The sequence below is a fragment of the Candoia aspera genome, chromosome 16, assembly GCF_035149785.1.
Source record: "Candoia aspera isolate rCanAsp1 chromosome 16, rCanAsp1.hap2, whole genome shotgun sequence".
Classification (NCBI taxonomy): Eukaryota; Metazoa; Chordata; class Lepidosauria; order Squamata; family Boidae; genus Candoia; species Candoia aspera.
In genome coordinates this window covers 11,892,493-11,904,298 of record NC_086168.1, presented here as the reverse complement: position 1 = coordinate 11,904,298, position 11,806 = coordinate 11,892,493, and the positions used below count along the sequence as shown (strand labels likewise).

At 52.8% G+C, this 11,806-nt stretch overlaps 2 protein-coding genes across 2 annotated transcripts; both read left to right on the top strand.

Annotated features, from left to right (window-relative positions):
* The first annotated feature begins 884 nt into the window (after nt 1-884).
* On the top strand, nt 885-3,002 carry LCN1 (lipocalin 1). Its single transcript, XM_063316478.1, has 4 exons — nt 885-1,165; nt 1,494-1,567; nt 1,781-1,894; nt 2,410-3,002. Exons 1-4 carry the CDS (start codon nt 966-968, stop codon nt 3,000-3,002), a joined length of 981 nt encoding a protein of 326 aa, XP_063172548.1. The 5' UTR covers nt 885-965.
* Nucleotides 3,003-4,603: 1,601 nt separating this feature from the next.
* On the top strand, nt 4,604-8,139 carry LOC134506125 (lipocalin-like). The gene is made up of 4 exons (XM_063316164.1): nt 4,604-4,776; nt 5,548-5,684; nt 6,183-6,253; nt 7,073-8,139. Exons 1-4 carry the CDS (start codon nt 4,684-4,686, stop codon nt 7,216-7,218), a joined length of 447 nt encoding a protein of 148 aa, XP_063172234.1. The 5' UTR covers nt 4,604-4,683; the 3' UTR covers nt 7,219-8,139.
* The last annotated feature ends 3,667 nt before the right edge of the window (nt 8,140-11,806 follow it).

Genomic DNA, 11,806 nt, shown 5'->3' with positions numbered 1-11,806 from the left:
AAGCCTGTCCCTGGCCCCTGCTTTCTGCAGCCTGGATTCTGCAGCCCTCGCTCTTGGGCCTGATCTGCCCCTCACCCGTGGGGAGCTCTGGATTTGGGGACCTTTGGGGACTAAAGCAGCCAGAGTAGCTTTTTTCATGGTGGGGGGGGGAGAAGGTGAAATTGTTGCATCACTGCTCTTTCTCGATGCCAGGTCTGGCAGTGAGAGAAGCCCCCCTCCGCTCCTAGGGATTTAGGGAGGATTTAGGTAAAAGGGAGATTGGGTTGCAGAGTCTCTGTTGCAGCCTGGGGAGGCTTTGGAATGGAGCGGGGGGTGGTCCTTCCGCCCCACTTGGGTGGGTCCACTGCAGCGGTCTTTTATCCCTTAATGCCATGTTACCCGACACCGGCACCCACAGTTGCCCAAAATGTTGCATAAGCTGTGCTTCCTGTCAAGCGCCCGAGGGAGGGGTATAAATTTGGGCGCTACAGAGGGCCATCACCCCTTCTGCCTCTCCACTGGTACACGAGAGCACCGAGGCAGACCTACCAGCATGAGGGCCTCCCTGCTCAGCCTCGCCGTGCTGTGCGTGTTTGGTGTCCAGGCCGACGTGGAAGTGGATCCAAATTTCAGTGCTGCAATGGTACTGGTTGCGGGGGGACAGGGGCTTGGGGATGTCCGTGCCACTCGAGGGGCAACCCCATCTCCTAGCCTGCAGCCCTTGTGCAGACATCTGCCTGTTGATCTCCATAAACACTCTGGGCGCATCAGCTAGACTATCCCTCCATATTCAAGTGCAGTCTACCTCAGCACAATAGGGGTCAGTGCTGCCTGAGGGTTTACAGTTTCGTGGGTGTGTGGCCATCTTCTGCCCTCTCTGCCTTCCTGGGGGTTTTCTCCTGGGATGTTAAGCCCCCAGTCCAAGCCTTCAGGAGGGCAAGAATGGCACCGTTCAAGGGGCAAAATGCAGGGGGCACGACCGCGTCATGAGGGCACGGGGTGAGGGCTGGGTTGCCATGCTGGTCTCACTGCAGGGGCTTCTCCAGTTTGCAGGGAAGTGGCACATCCCGGCCCTTGCGTCCACCGAGGAGATGCTCCAGAGCCTGAAGGACATTATGACGACGCCGGCGGCACGGATTGTTCTCTTACCGAACGGCAACTTGGAATTAGAGTCTTACTACCTTCTGTAACTACCTCTTGTGGCTGGGTGGGCCCTCCTTGATCCTGCCCCCCCAACGGTGCCGCTGAAACCTGCCATCTTGCCCAGGCAGTCTCGGCGGGCTGGGGGCCACACACGGTTCCCCAGTACTGATCAGGGCAACGGCAGGAAACGCCCCCTGCTCGCCTGTGGTGTCGTGACGGTGACACAGGGCTAAAGCTCATAAGAACAACTGGGAGCTGCCCCCCAGCCCCGCTGCCAAGGGCGATGGCATTCCCAAAGCAGTTCCCGGCCGGGCCTCTCTCTGGTGATCCGGAACGCTCTCCCCACTTGGCTTGTCTTTCTTGCTTTAAAGGGGGGAGAACTGCGAAGAAATGAAGAGTACCTTCACAAAGACGGAGCAACCTGGGCACTTCACAGCATCTGACGGTATGGAGGGAGACCCCTCATGGGGAGCTGGGTGCCTGACTGTGAACCCGGGCTTTCTTCCCCCGAAAGAAACATTTAAGAAGTCCTAAGGCAAGCATGATTCTGAGCATGTGCAGAGTGTCCCACTTGATTCTCCATGTGTATGGTGGGGCTGGGGAGAAGGGACGGCCGGGCCGCTGACTGAGGGGTGTCTGTCGGCTTCCTCGTCTGCAGAGAACATGGAGAAGGACCTGTGGGTGCTGGCCACCGACAACACCAACTTCGCCATCCTCTACGTCCAGAGGAAAGGGAAAGACATGCCGCCCAGCAGGAGTCTCCAGCTCTACAGTAGGTGATCTGGCAGCCTGGCTTGGCTGCGCAAGGCGAGGTGCTGGCAGACTGCCCTCCTGCTGCTTGAACCAGGGGCCATGCGGCTGCTGGCACTCCTCAGAGGCCCTGGTTAGAAGAAGCCGAGGGATGAGCCAGACCAGTGCGGGATGGAGGAGGCAGGCCATAGCCAAAGCAGCCTCACCCTGCCCAACGAAGGGGGCTGTGGATGATGGGTGTGGGGATAGCTGTTCCCTGCACCCTCGGCTTGAGCCGGTGAGCGAGGCTGCCCGTCGCAACCTTGGCTTGTTTCCCTGCTCCAACTGACATCAGCCAACTGCCTCGCGCCCCTTTGCAGGGGCATCATGCGAGCCTCGAACTCGGATTCCTGTCCCGAAATCAGGGGGGTGGGGCGGGGTGGCTCTTGCCAGCGGTTCCTCCTCCAGCAGGGCATTTGCAAATTGCTCCTCAGAGCCTCCCAAGCTCAGGGCAAGGGGGAAGAGGCTCTAATCCTCGTCTCCCCTCTTCCCACGCAGCCAGAGATCCCAACCCAGGGGAGAACTTGGGCTTATTCAAGAAATATTGCGCAAAGATGGGGCTCCTGGACCAGCTGGTGGTTCCGCCCTTGTCCGGTGAGTGGAGGGCCCCTCCTCCCGGCCTTTGCTTTGCAGACCCCTCTCTTGGGGTTCTGAGTCTGCTTCCTGTTTCTCATGCTGCCGGGGGCAGCGGTGGGGGCTGCTCTCCAGCCTCATCTGCAGCTGGAGGTGGCTGTGTTTACCCTGGCCCAGTCCTGCGGTCTGTACCTGAGACCAGCCTTGGGCATCGCCCCTGGCCAGTCAGAACTGGCTCCAAGCAGGGGACCCAGAACGTGGCCCACATTGAAATGGGGCCTTTTGCGGGCAGAGGAAGAGTGACGGGAGCCGCACGCCATCCGGTGGCCTGCTTTGGCTCTGGCCCTGGCTCATGGGAGTGCTGCCCGCTGCGGCTCCTTCTGTCCATCTGGGCTCCCTTTCCAGATGGGGGTGGGCTGCAGAGGCCACTCTGGCATAGGACACCTGGGAGTCCCAGACCAGACGGAAGGTGCCAGCTTGGGAACACCAGCAGGAAGTTGCAGCTAAGGGAATCGTGAACCCCAGACGGTTGCAGGGAAGCGGCTGCATCAGACCATCTTCCAGGAACCCCCAGACCCCAAAGGATATCCCCCCTGGCTGAGTGGGCACTGCCACCCTCCGGCCCAGGGCCCCTTCCAGCACTCCCTAAACCCTCCCCAGCCTTTGAGACTGACGATCTCTTCCTTTGCATTGCAGAGAAATGCTTCAAGGAACTCAGGTAAGTTGGGCACCTCGCAAGGGGTCGAAGTGGGGTGTGGCGGGGTAGGGAATGACCTTCATTGTGGTGGGACCCTGGGGCCCCTCCTCCAGCTGTTTAAGCTGTGTGCAAGAGAAGAGGCAGCTCTTAGCTGCCATGGGCGAGGGAAAGTGTGTGTGTGTGGCTGTAGCCTGTCTTAAAATTTCCAGCTGCAGCGAGATGTCTCAGGAGTTAAATTCATGGTCAAACCCTTCTGGTAACCTGTTTCTAGACAGACAGAGTCTAGTTTGGTAAAGGTTGCGTGGATGACTGCAGAGAACGCTGGTGGAAGAAGAGGGACTTGGGGTACTGACCTCATTCCCCATTTCAGGGGTTACCCACACCCATCTCTGCTGTTTTATTTTGCAGCCGCTGAAGAGGACCCCGCCTCCCTCTTCAGCCAAAGATCCCTTTCGTTCCTGACGCTCAAGCCTGGAAACCATGATTGCCGGTCTCTTACGCTCCCTCCTCCTCTTTGCCATTTGCCTTGCCCGTGTTCCATCTCTTTCTGTGGAATAAATAGCTTACAAAATCCCTTTTTTAGCAATGTTTTTTGTGGGACTCCTGGGGAAGATGCTGATGACAACAGTGGCAAAGAAAATGCTCCCATGGGTCCCTCCAACTGGCTGAGACTCGGGAGAGCTGAACATTAAAAAAATTAAAGAGCAAGTTTGAATTAAATTGATCTCCAAGCCCTCACAACATAAATGACAATTCTGTATCTTTGATCTGCTGAGTTAACTAAATTTACCTTGCAAAGTTATTTAAACCAGTAAGACACTAAAAAGGATAAACTTCCTGGATGTTGTCTTCTTCCTGTGATCCAGCACACAGTTGCCCTATAAATTACAGAAGTCTCTTTGCATATATAAGCCTTGGTTTTTACAACGCACATCACAGCATGTCCTTTAAATAATGGGGTCAATGGGATCTTCCCAGCAGGAATTTCTGACTTAGAACCAGGTCCACCCCTTAAGATGCTCCCTAATTGGAGATGTTCCTCATCTAAATGCCCCCTGCGTCAGGTGCTGGAGGCTCTGTGCCTCTCCCAACTTTGGTGCCTGTTCCTGGGACGATGACTTCAGTTGTGCCCCATCTGGAGGGCATTCATAAGGCTTCCCTTGCCTTGTGCACCTTTGTCAGGCTGCAAGAAAGTGGAAGGAAAGCAGGTGCCAGGCTTGGTGTTTGCTGCCAGCCTTCACCCTGTGGCCTCACTCCTTCTCCTGACCTGGGGGGGTGGGGGTGGGGGGGGAGGCCGTTGCTGGCTGGAGGCCCTCCAAATGCCTGCTGGGTCCTCTGCCAAGGCAGAGCAAAGGCCCTTTGTGCTGGGCGAGACAATCCCTCTTTGTGCCCTGCAGCCATGCCTTCCAGGGTGCTATAAAAGCCAGGAACCTTATGGAACCAGCTTCTCCAAGCATCTCCAAATACTCTTTGGCTGAGCAGGGAGAAAGGAAGTGGGCAGGATGAAGCCGCTTTGGCTCTTGGGCTTGGGGATCGCCCTCCTCTGCATTCCCTGTGCCACCTTTGATGGGCTTGACCACTGCAGTTTTGAGCAGGTAACCAAGTCAGGCTGCATCTCCTTGGGGGGTCCTCTGGTCCAGATCCCTTATTTTTTGTGTGTAGGGTGTGTGTCGTTAAAGTGCTTAATTTCCATTGCCAGTGAGAACACTAGTCAGTATCTATGGAGAAGGGAGGAGATTAAGGAGGGCACACAGCGGAGTGTTGCAGGTGGCAACTCACACATTTCCCTGCCAGCGAACCACCTCTCTGGGTTCTACTCTGGGCTCAACTCCTGGTGACGGGGATGCTATTCAACATGAATCTAAGCTCTCTCCACCACCACCACCACCACCAAGTTACAGCATAACCCCAGGGTTCTCTCCAAGAAAACTTCTTTCCAAAGTGTAAAGTTTTCCAAGCGGTCCCTGCTGGGCCTCCTGACTCCCCTTTGGGAGGGCCAGCTCTTGCCTGGCCCAGCTTTTTGCAGTCCTGAGGCCAGCAGAAGCATCCCTCCCTCTCTGCCCACTGAGCATCCCTGCTCCTCTGCTCCCCCCCCCCCCGAGGTTTGCTGCACAGTCCAGTCCCATTGCAAGCCTCTATCTAAAGCCCACCCTCCCCTGATTTTGAAAGTGGGGTGTGAGGTGGCCCCACCATGGGCACTTGAACTCCAGTCAAACTCCCACACGGGGGCTGGATGGCAGAACCAAACGACCCCCAAATAAGCTGGACAGGAAGCTTGTTGTCCGGCTGGGCTGCACTTCAGAAGTCCAACTTCTCTCACCCATCAGCTTGGGAATCCTGGTTTGCTAGCTAACCTTTGCCCTCAGATTCTAGGAGAATGGAATATTCTTGCTATTGCAACAAATTGTGAGTGGATAGCAGAACAGTTCATTACGGCGATCATGAAGGTCAACATAACCAAACTGGAGGATGGAAGCTTCAACGTCACTACCAACTTCTGTATGTAAGTGCCTGCTGTGCTGTGCCAAGCCTGTGCCTGCTGCTTCTGCTGCTCCTGTCCTCTGCAGCCTGGCTGGGTGGGCACACACTCTTGTGTCCTGGAGAGTGGTGGAAATTCAGGATTTCAGGGACGGGGGGATAATCCCAGTAACTCTGAGAGGGACTGAGCCTTGCCAGTTTGTTCCGGAATGTCTGCAGAGTCAGCAGGAGATCGCAGTGGGGACAAGAAACAGGAATGTTCGTGATCCGTGTGAATGAGCAGGAGGACAGAACTCTCCCCCAGAAGCAGAGAAGCCCTTGGCTCTTTAGGACCAGAGGTGCCCTGGTAGCCCAGGGAGGGAGGGGCTGAGTGAGAGTCCCTCTGGCTGGTCGCTGCTGCGCGATGCAAGCGTGTTCCTCGGCATCTTCCTTCCGTGGAGCTTTTTCTGGCCAAGACCCAGGCAGTGACTTGAAGCTGATTCAGCTGCTGCCTAATGACTTTTCCTGTCATTTAATTTTGCAGGGAAGACGTATGCCTGGACATAGAGATGACATATACAAAACAGGAGAATGGGATGTACATCTGTAAAAGTGGTTTGTATGAGCAGGAATCGCTCCTTTCTAGCTGCCTCCACTCCAGGCAGCCTGGCAGAGTAGAGGGCATCTCAGCTGGGTCAGTTTCTCTGGGGGAGGAGGTCTCTGGAGACTCATGGTGCTCTTCCAACATGGGTTCTGCTCAGCAGGGGCCATGCCTCCCACCCCAGCTCCCTTCCCTCTTCAGCAGCTGCCTGCCTCCAAAACAGCACTTTTTCTTCTGCTTCTACATCTGTCTGTCTATCATCAATCAATCAATCAATCAATCAGTCAGCAGATGTGGGGGGAGTTGGAGCTGGAAGAGAGGTCTAGGCCGTCCTGGGTTGGAATGTGGGGCATTTTCTTTGCCCCAAACACCTGAAAAGCAGCAGGCTGGCCAAAGCAGAGATACAAACATACTCTTCCACCTTCTGACACAGGAGGCGATGTAAGGACCCTCTTCCAATTCTTTAAAAAAATAAGAAGCTGAAACTGTAGAATTCCCTTCTACTGGAAGTGTCTTGACATCTGAGTGACCTCTACACAGTGAGACGGAATTATTTTCAAGCCATCAGTGTCTTTATGATTTCATTAGCCAATGTTTGTTCGTAATAAACTAACTTTTTTGAACAGTACTTAATTGATTTCATGTTGACTCACAGTTTGCATTTGCAGCTCCTGGGTTAAATGGTAGGTTGATAATAGAATAAAATATTGATATGGTTTTTAAAAATGTAGTTAGGAGGAGAGGCTTTCAGGACGTGCTGAATTTGATTTAGGCTTTCTGCAATGGCCAGCCCCCACCATTAACTCTGGATGGCCTCCTGCCTTTTCCACCAGATGTGGGGGACAAAATTGTAGAGAGGATGAAGACAGATTGCAAGAACTATATCACGATGGGTACCAGAGACCTGAATCCCTTCATCAATGACAAGATTGTGGCACTCTACGGTAGGTATCGAGAGCACTTCCTGCCTTCATTTTGATCAAGGGGAAAGCCAGGCCAGCCCATGATTTATTTGTTCCCTTGCGCACCCCTTTTCTGCCAAAGGGCGATTTTGGACTGCAAGTGATGACCGTCACCCTCCGAGGCACCCTGCGTGAAAGGAAAAGGACAGGAGAGAAGAGGGAAAGATGCCAAGTTGCACCTGGGAAGGGTTCTTGGCATGATCCTCCCTCACCTCTCCTTTTTTGGTAGCCAGGTGGACCATCTCCATGACTTCTTCCTCCAGATGCAGCAGGGCACTCGCGCTGGGCATTCAAAGTCATTTCCAAATGAATGAGATCAAGGAAACCAACGTGTCCCTTTGTGATCCTTTGGGGAGGGGCCGATCCTTCCAGGCAGATGCCACCCTCCCATTCTCCCCTCTGGTGGGGGGCCACAGGTGACCATGAGGTCAGCCACATCAGCAGTATTCCCAGGAGTGCCACAAGAGTGCCATGGCTTCTGGTTTTGTGTTGTCCACTTCCTGCAGGAAATTAACACGCAGCCTGAGCAGTGACTCTGTGCTTCTCTCTTCAGCTCGACACAGATCCAGCTGCTCCCAGGAAACCACCCGGGCCATAGTCGGACCCGAGCTGATCAAATGTTGCTTTGGTGCTGCTAAGATCAGCATGAATTCCACCTTTCAGGGTATTCCCTTGATGGAAAAGTTGGCCCCAGATTTTGATGCCCATTGGTGACCTCCATATTTGAAGCATTTTCTCCCCACAGAAGTCTGTAGGGGAGACCGGAGAAGCCCGTTCACCTCAGGCCTGTCTGTTCTTCCTTCCTGCAGCCAGGACTATGTCCGTGTCCCAGCCCGTTAAGCAGGTATTTGAAAACGAGGCTGTGCAGATGCAGGTGAAGAGGGACCACATCTTCTTCTTGCCCAAGAAACGTAAGCTCCCAAGAGGGTTGTCAGTCAAGGGCAGGGATTGAGAGGGAGACAAAAACATGAAAGAAGCCTGGAGACGCATTCATTCTGCTGAGCTTGTCAAGATAATTTACAAAAAAACCCAACAGGGAAAGGGAGGCTGGCATGTTTTTTGCACAAAGAGCAAGGGTCGTTTATGTATTTCCTTGCTCAGGTATTTGTTGAACTAATTTGCTCCTGTTACAGGTCATTTTGTGTTCCACACCCAAAAAGGTGTGCATCTGCGCACACCCGCCGCCCCCTAAAACTTTTGAAGTTCAGCAGTAAGCCGGCAAAAAAAGAAAATAGAGATAGGGCACGCCCCCCCGGATGGAATTAGCATATTTATAATTTATAATAAATATAAATTCATATATCTATTATAAATATAGATTTTATATTATTTATTAATATATTTATTATGTAGTTATTTATTATTTATTAATAATATATTTATTATCGTATATTTATCTATTTATAATATTTTGTATTGCAATCTATGTTTTATGGTTTTAATTTCTTTACTGTGTTGTAAACTGCCCAGGGTCCCCCTCTGGGGGAGATGGGCGGTGACAGAAATTTGAAATATAAATAAATAAATAAGGCAACAATACAACACGCTTCTACGCGTACAGTCCGATACCATGTGGGATTATACCTAAAGGGCCCCTGCTGTCTTGGAAATGGAGGTTCTCCGGATGAAGGGGAAGGATGGGGCCATTTGGGGGAGCAGCATTTCGTATGAGGATCGGCGGCAATGCCAGGCAGGGCGAGCGGGATGCAAGATGGCGGCAAGAGCCCTCTTTTGCATGGCCGCTGGGCGCACTCACAAACACTCTGCAGGAGCTGCTCAGCGGGGCCCTGGTGACGTCCATGCAGCTCCCAAGTGGGAAAGCCCCTCTTTTGTTCTTGATTGGATCCGGATGCAGCCGGGCCAGCTGCATCCACACACATCACTAATGCTGGGTGTAGCCATGTCCAAAGGAGGGGTGTTTTCAAGACCAGCCAGCGCACGTGAAGTGCAGCTCTAAGTTACGAGCAAAACCATTCCATGTTTGGTCACTTCTGTGTTTCTCCCACCGCCCCTCTTTGCATCCTGCGATCCAGATGCTGGAAGTTTGATGTAGGCAACAACTAAGCTATCCTGACTTTGTCTCTGCATACCAGAAACGACTAGGCAAGTTCCTCTGTGACGACATCAGTGCCAGAGGGACTGTTTCCAGGGTGAGCACGCCTGCCTCGTGACAGATGCCATCGCTCCAGATTTAATCCCTTTGGCAGCGCATGGTGAGGACAGGCAGGGAGCCCAGCTGAGCCTCCACGGGAAGTCCAAAAGAGGGGGACCCAATTCTGCTCCCACGGAAGCCTGAAACTCCAGGGACAACAGCTGCTATGTGCAATTTTGTCTTCACAAAAACTCTGGGACATAAACCACCTTGATGTGCTCTTAATAAATAGATTCGGAAAATGCACCTCTTTTCTTGCATGTTTGTCCGTGTGCTGTTTGTGTAGCTTTTCTCAGTGGGAACCCTCACTTTTTCCTTTGAGGACGGTTCAGCCTCAGCTAAAAACCAGTTGGTTAAAATGGGGCAAGTGGATGGTCAGGTGACATCTCCCACGCAGCACAGCTAATTCCTGTCTTTCTTCCCTCCATCAGTGGAGCAGAGCTGCAATTAAAACTGGGGTTAGGGGGATTTTCCACCTCTGGTTGCATTGTTGCCAAGGCCCAGCATGAGGGAGGGAGGGAGGGCAAACTGTCAACGTTCCAGATCACGAGGCCGGCTTCGCTGGCTGTCAAGAATAATGAAAATTGTGTATCTGCTCCGCTGCACCAACATTAGGGTGTCAGATCACAGTGTGATGACCTCCGGAGTGGCAAAGATACTAACCAGGAACAGTCAGAAGATGATAATTGTTTTAGATGAGCAGGATATTTGCCAGCACTAAGAAAGAAGGGCTGTTCTGACACACGCGGGATACTCAGGGACCGCGAGTTGGAGAAGAAACGTATTCTGCAAGGGGCGTTTTGGTTGTGAGGCTGGAATGTGCAACGTGCCCCCTTTGCTGCGGTGCCTTCTGGGGAAATCCAAATGCCAGGTTGTCCTACAGTCTTCAGTTCATCCTTTCATCTCTCATTGCCTTGGCAACAGGGAGCACTCCTCCGACCAGAGAGGCCTGGAACTGCAGAGATGATGGCAAAAGGGATGGTGCAGCTGCTGGCTAAAACCCCAGGAAAAAAAAAGGAAGATGCTCCTTGGGGTGCATCGGGGGAGGGGGGGTCGCAGCAACCTGTGCAGAGAAGGAGGGGTGGGTGGGAAGAGAGAGGGGGAGGGGCGGACAAGGCCACGACCCGTCACGTGAAAGAAGACGCAGCAGTTTCGTCGCAACCAGTGGCCCAGGAGGAGTCGGTTCTGCATTACTGCGTGGCAGTTCCACGATCAATTCTGAGATCAATAAAAATACATCCCTGTAAAAAGAGGGAAGGAAAAGCCAGTCTCAGGTAAAACAGCAAGCCAGCGACATGATATAAAAGGTGGGTTAGGCCTGCAGTGACTGCCCGTCCATTATGATCAAGGACAGCCTTTCATTTCAGAAGGCAGACCTTTAGATTTATTTAGTTATTTCTTTTCTGGTTTTGCTCTTGAATTAAAGCAAAGTTATTAACACAAACAATTGGATGTTTTTATCCTTATGAACCTCTTTCAGATTTGCCCCCTTTTCAGGAGTTCTCCTTTATTTTTTCCAAGAAAATAGGGTCCCTGTAGTTACACAAGCGGCCTTTCTCTCCAGGAGACACCTTTAACACTATTGTGCCATTCAGGTGCCCATCTCACAAAGGTGTTGCACCTACCCTGGGCATTTTGCTGCAATGCTATGGATGAAATCCGTACGCTCTCTCCTCAACCAAGCTTTAACCAACCAACCAAATAAATAAATAAGCTTATTATAAAGATAATAGGTGAATGTAGGGAGCAGAGGAACACAGGTCTGGTTGTTCTGGTTTGGCAGAACTAAACCTTGAAAACAGAGCAAAGAAAGCGGAGGGCCAAGGCAGACCCCAAGCCCTTTTTGCTGCCTTCTGACCACGCTTGTCAGAAATGTGCCCATTTAAAGTCACGCAACTCATAGATCCGCAAAGCCCTGAAGCTAAGTTTAAGAAAGTCAAAAGACACAAAATTTGGAAACTCCCCATCTGCTTTTCCTCCTCCCCCTGCCTGCTCTGCCCCCCATCCCCGCTCTCAAAGATGGTAAGGAGTGGGTCCTTGGCAAGCGAAGCATTGCACAGCCCTGCGGACAGGCTGGGCGGAGGGTCCCAGCATTCCGTCACCCACCCCAGGCACTGCTCCAGAGTCCCCGGTCAAGAGGACTTGGGAGGCCTTGGCTGGCCAGCCTTGAAAAAGTGGCGATCCCAGCCACGACCCTGGGGTCAGTTCCAGTGCTTTCTGAGCACCGGATTACCTAGAGATCGTTTCACAGCAGCCGCATCATGAGTCTTTGTCAGAGAGAGAGGGCACCAAAGTCACAGAATTGGCACACGCTTGGGCACCTGCTGAAAGGGGTCCCCTGACTTAAGGAGAATCAAGGCCCCCTCGCCAACGCAGGGGAGGCCACCTGCTGCCAAGTCCAGGGGCGACTGCTCTGCTCCCTCCTCTTCAGGGTCCCCTTCCAAGAAGGGATC

What these genes read in the sequence shown, in the direction of transcription:
- LOC134506125 (XM_063316164.1), top strand. Translation starts at nt 4,684, where the DNA reads ATGAAGCCGCTTTGGCTCTTGGGCTTGGGGATCGCCCTCCTCTGCATT. An exon ending in ACCACTGCAGTTTTGAGCAG is followed by an intron (nt 4,777 to 5,547) that starts GTAACCAAGTCA and finishes CTTTGCCCTCAG; the next exon opens with ATTCTAGGAGAATGGAATAT. An exon ending in GTCACTACCAACTTCTGTAT is followed by an intron (nt 5,685 to 6,182) that starts GTAAGTGCCTGC and finishes TTAATTTTGCAG; the next exon opens with GGAAGACGTATGCCTGGACA.
- LCN1 (XM_063316478.1), top strand. Translation starts at nt 966, where the DNA reads ATGAGGGCACGGGGTGAGGGCTGGGTTGCCATGCTGGTCTCACTGCAG. An exon ending in TTAGAGTCTTACTACCTTCT is followed by an intron (nt 1,166 to 1,493) that starts GTAACTACCTCT and finishes CTTGCTTTAAAG; the next exon opens with GGGGGAGAACTGCGAAGAAA. An exon ending in CAGGAGTCTCCAGCTCTACA is followed by an intron (nt 1,895 to 2,409) that starts GTAGGTGATCTG and finishes CTTCCCACGCAG; the next exon opens with CCAGAGATCCCAACCCAGGG.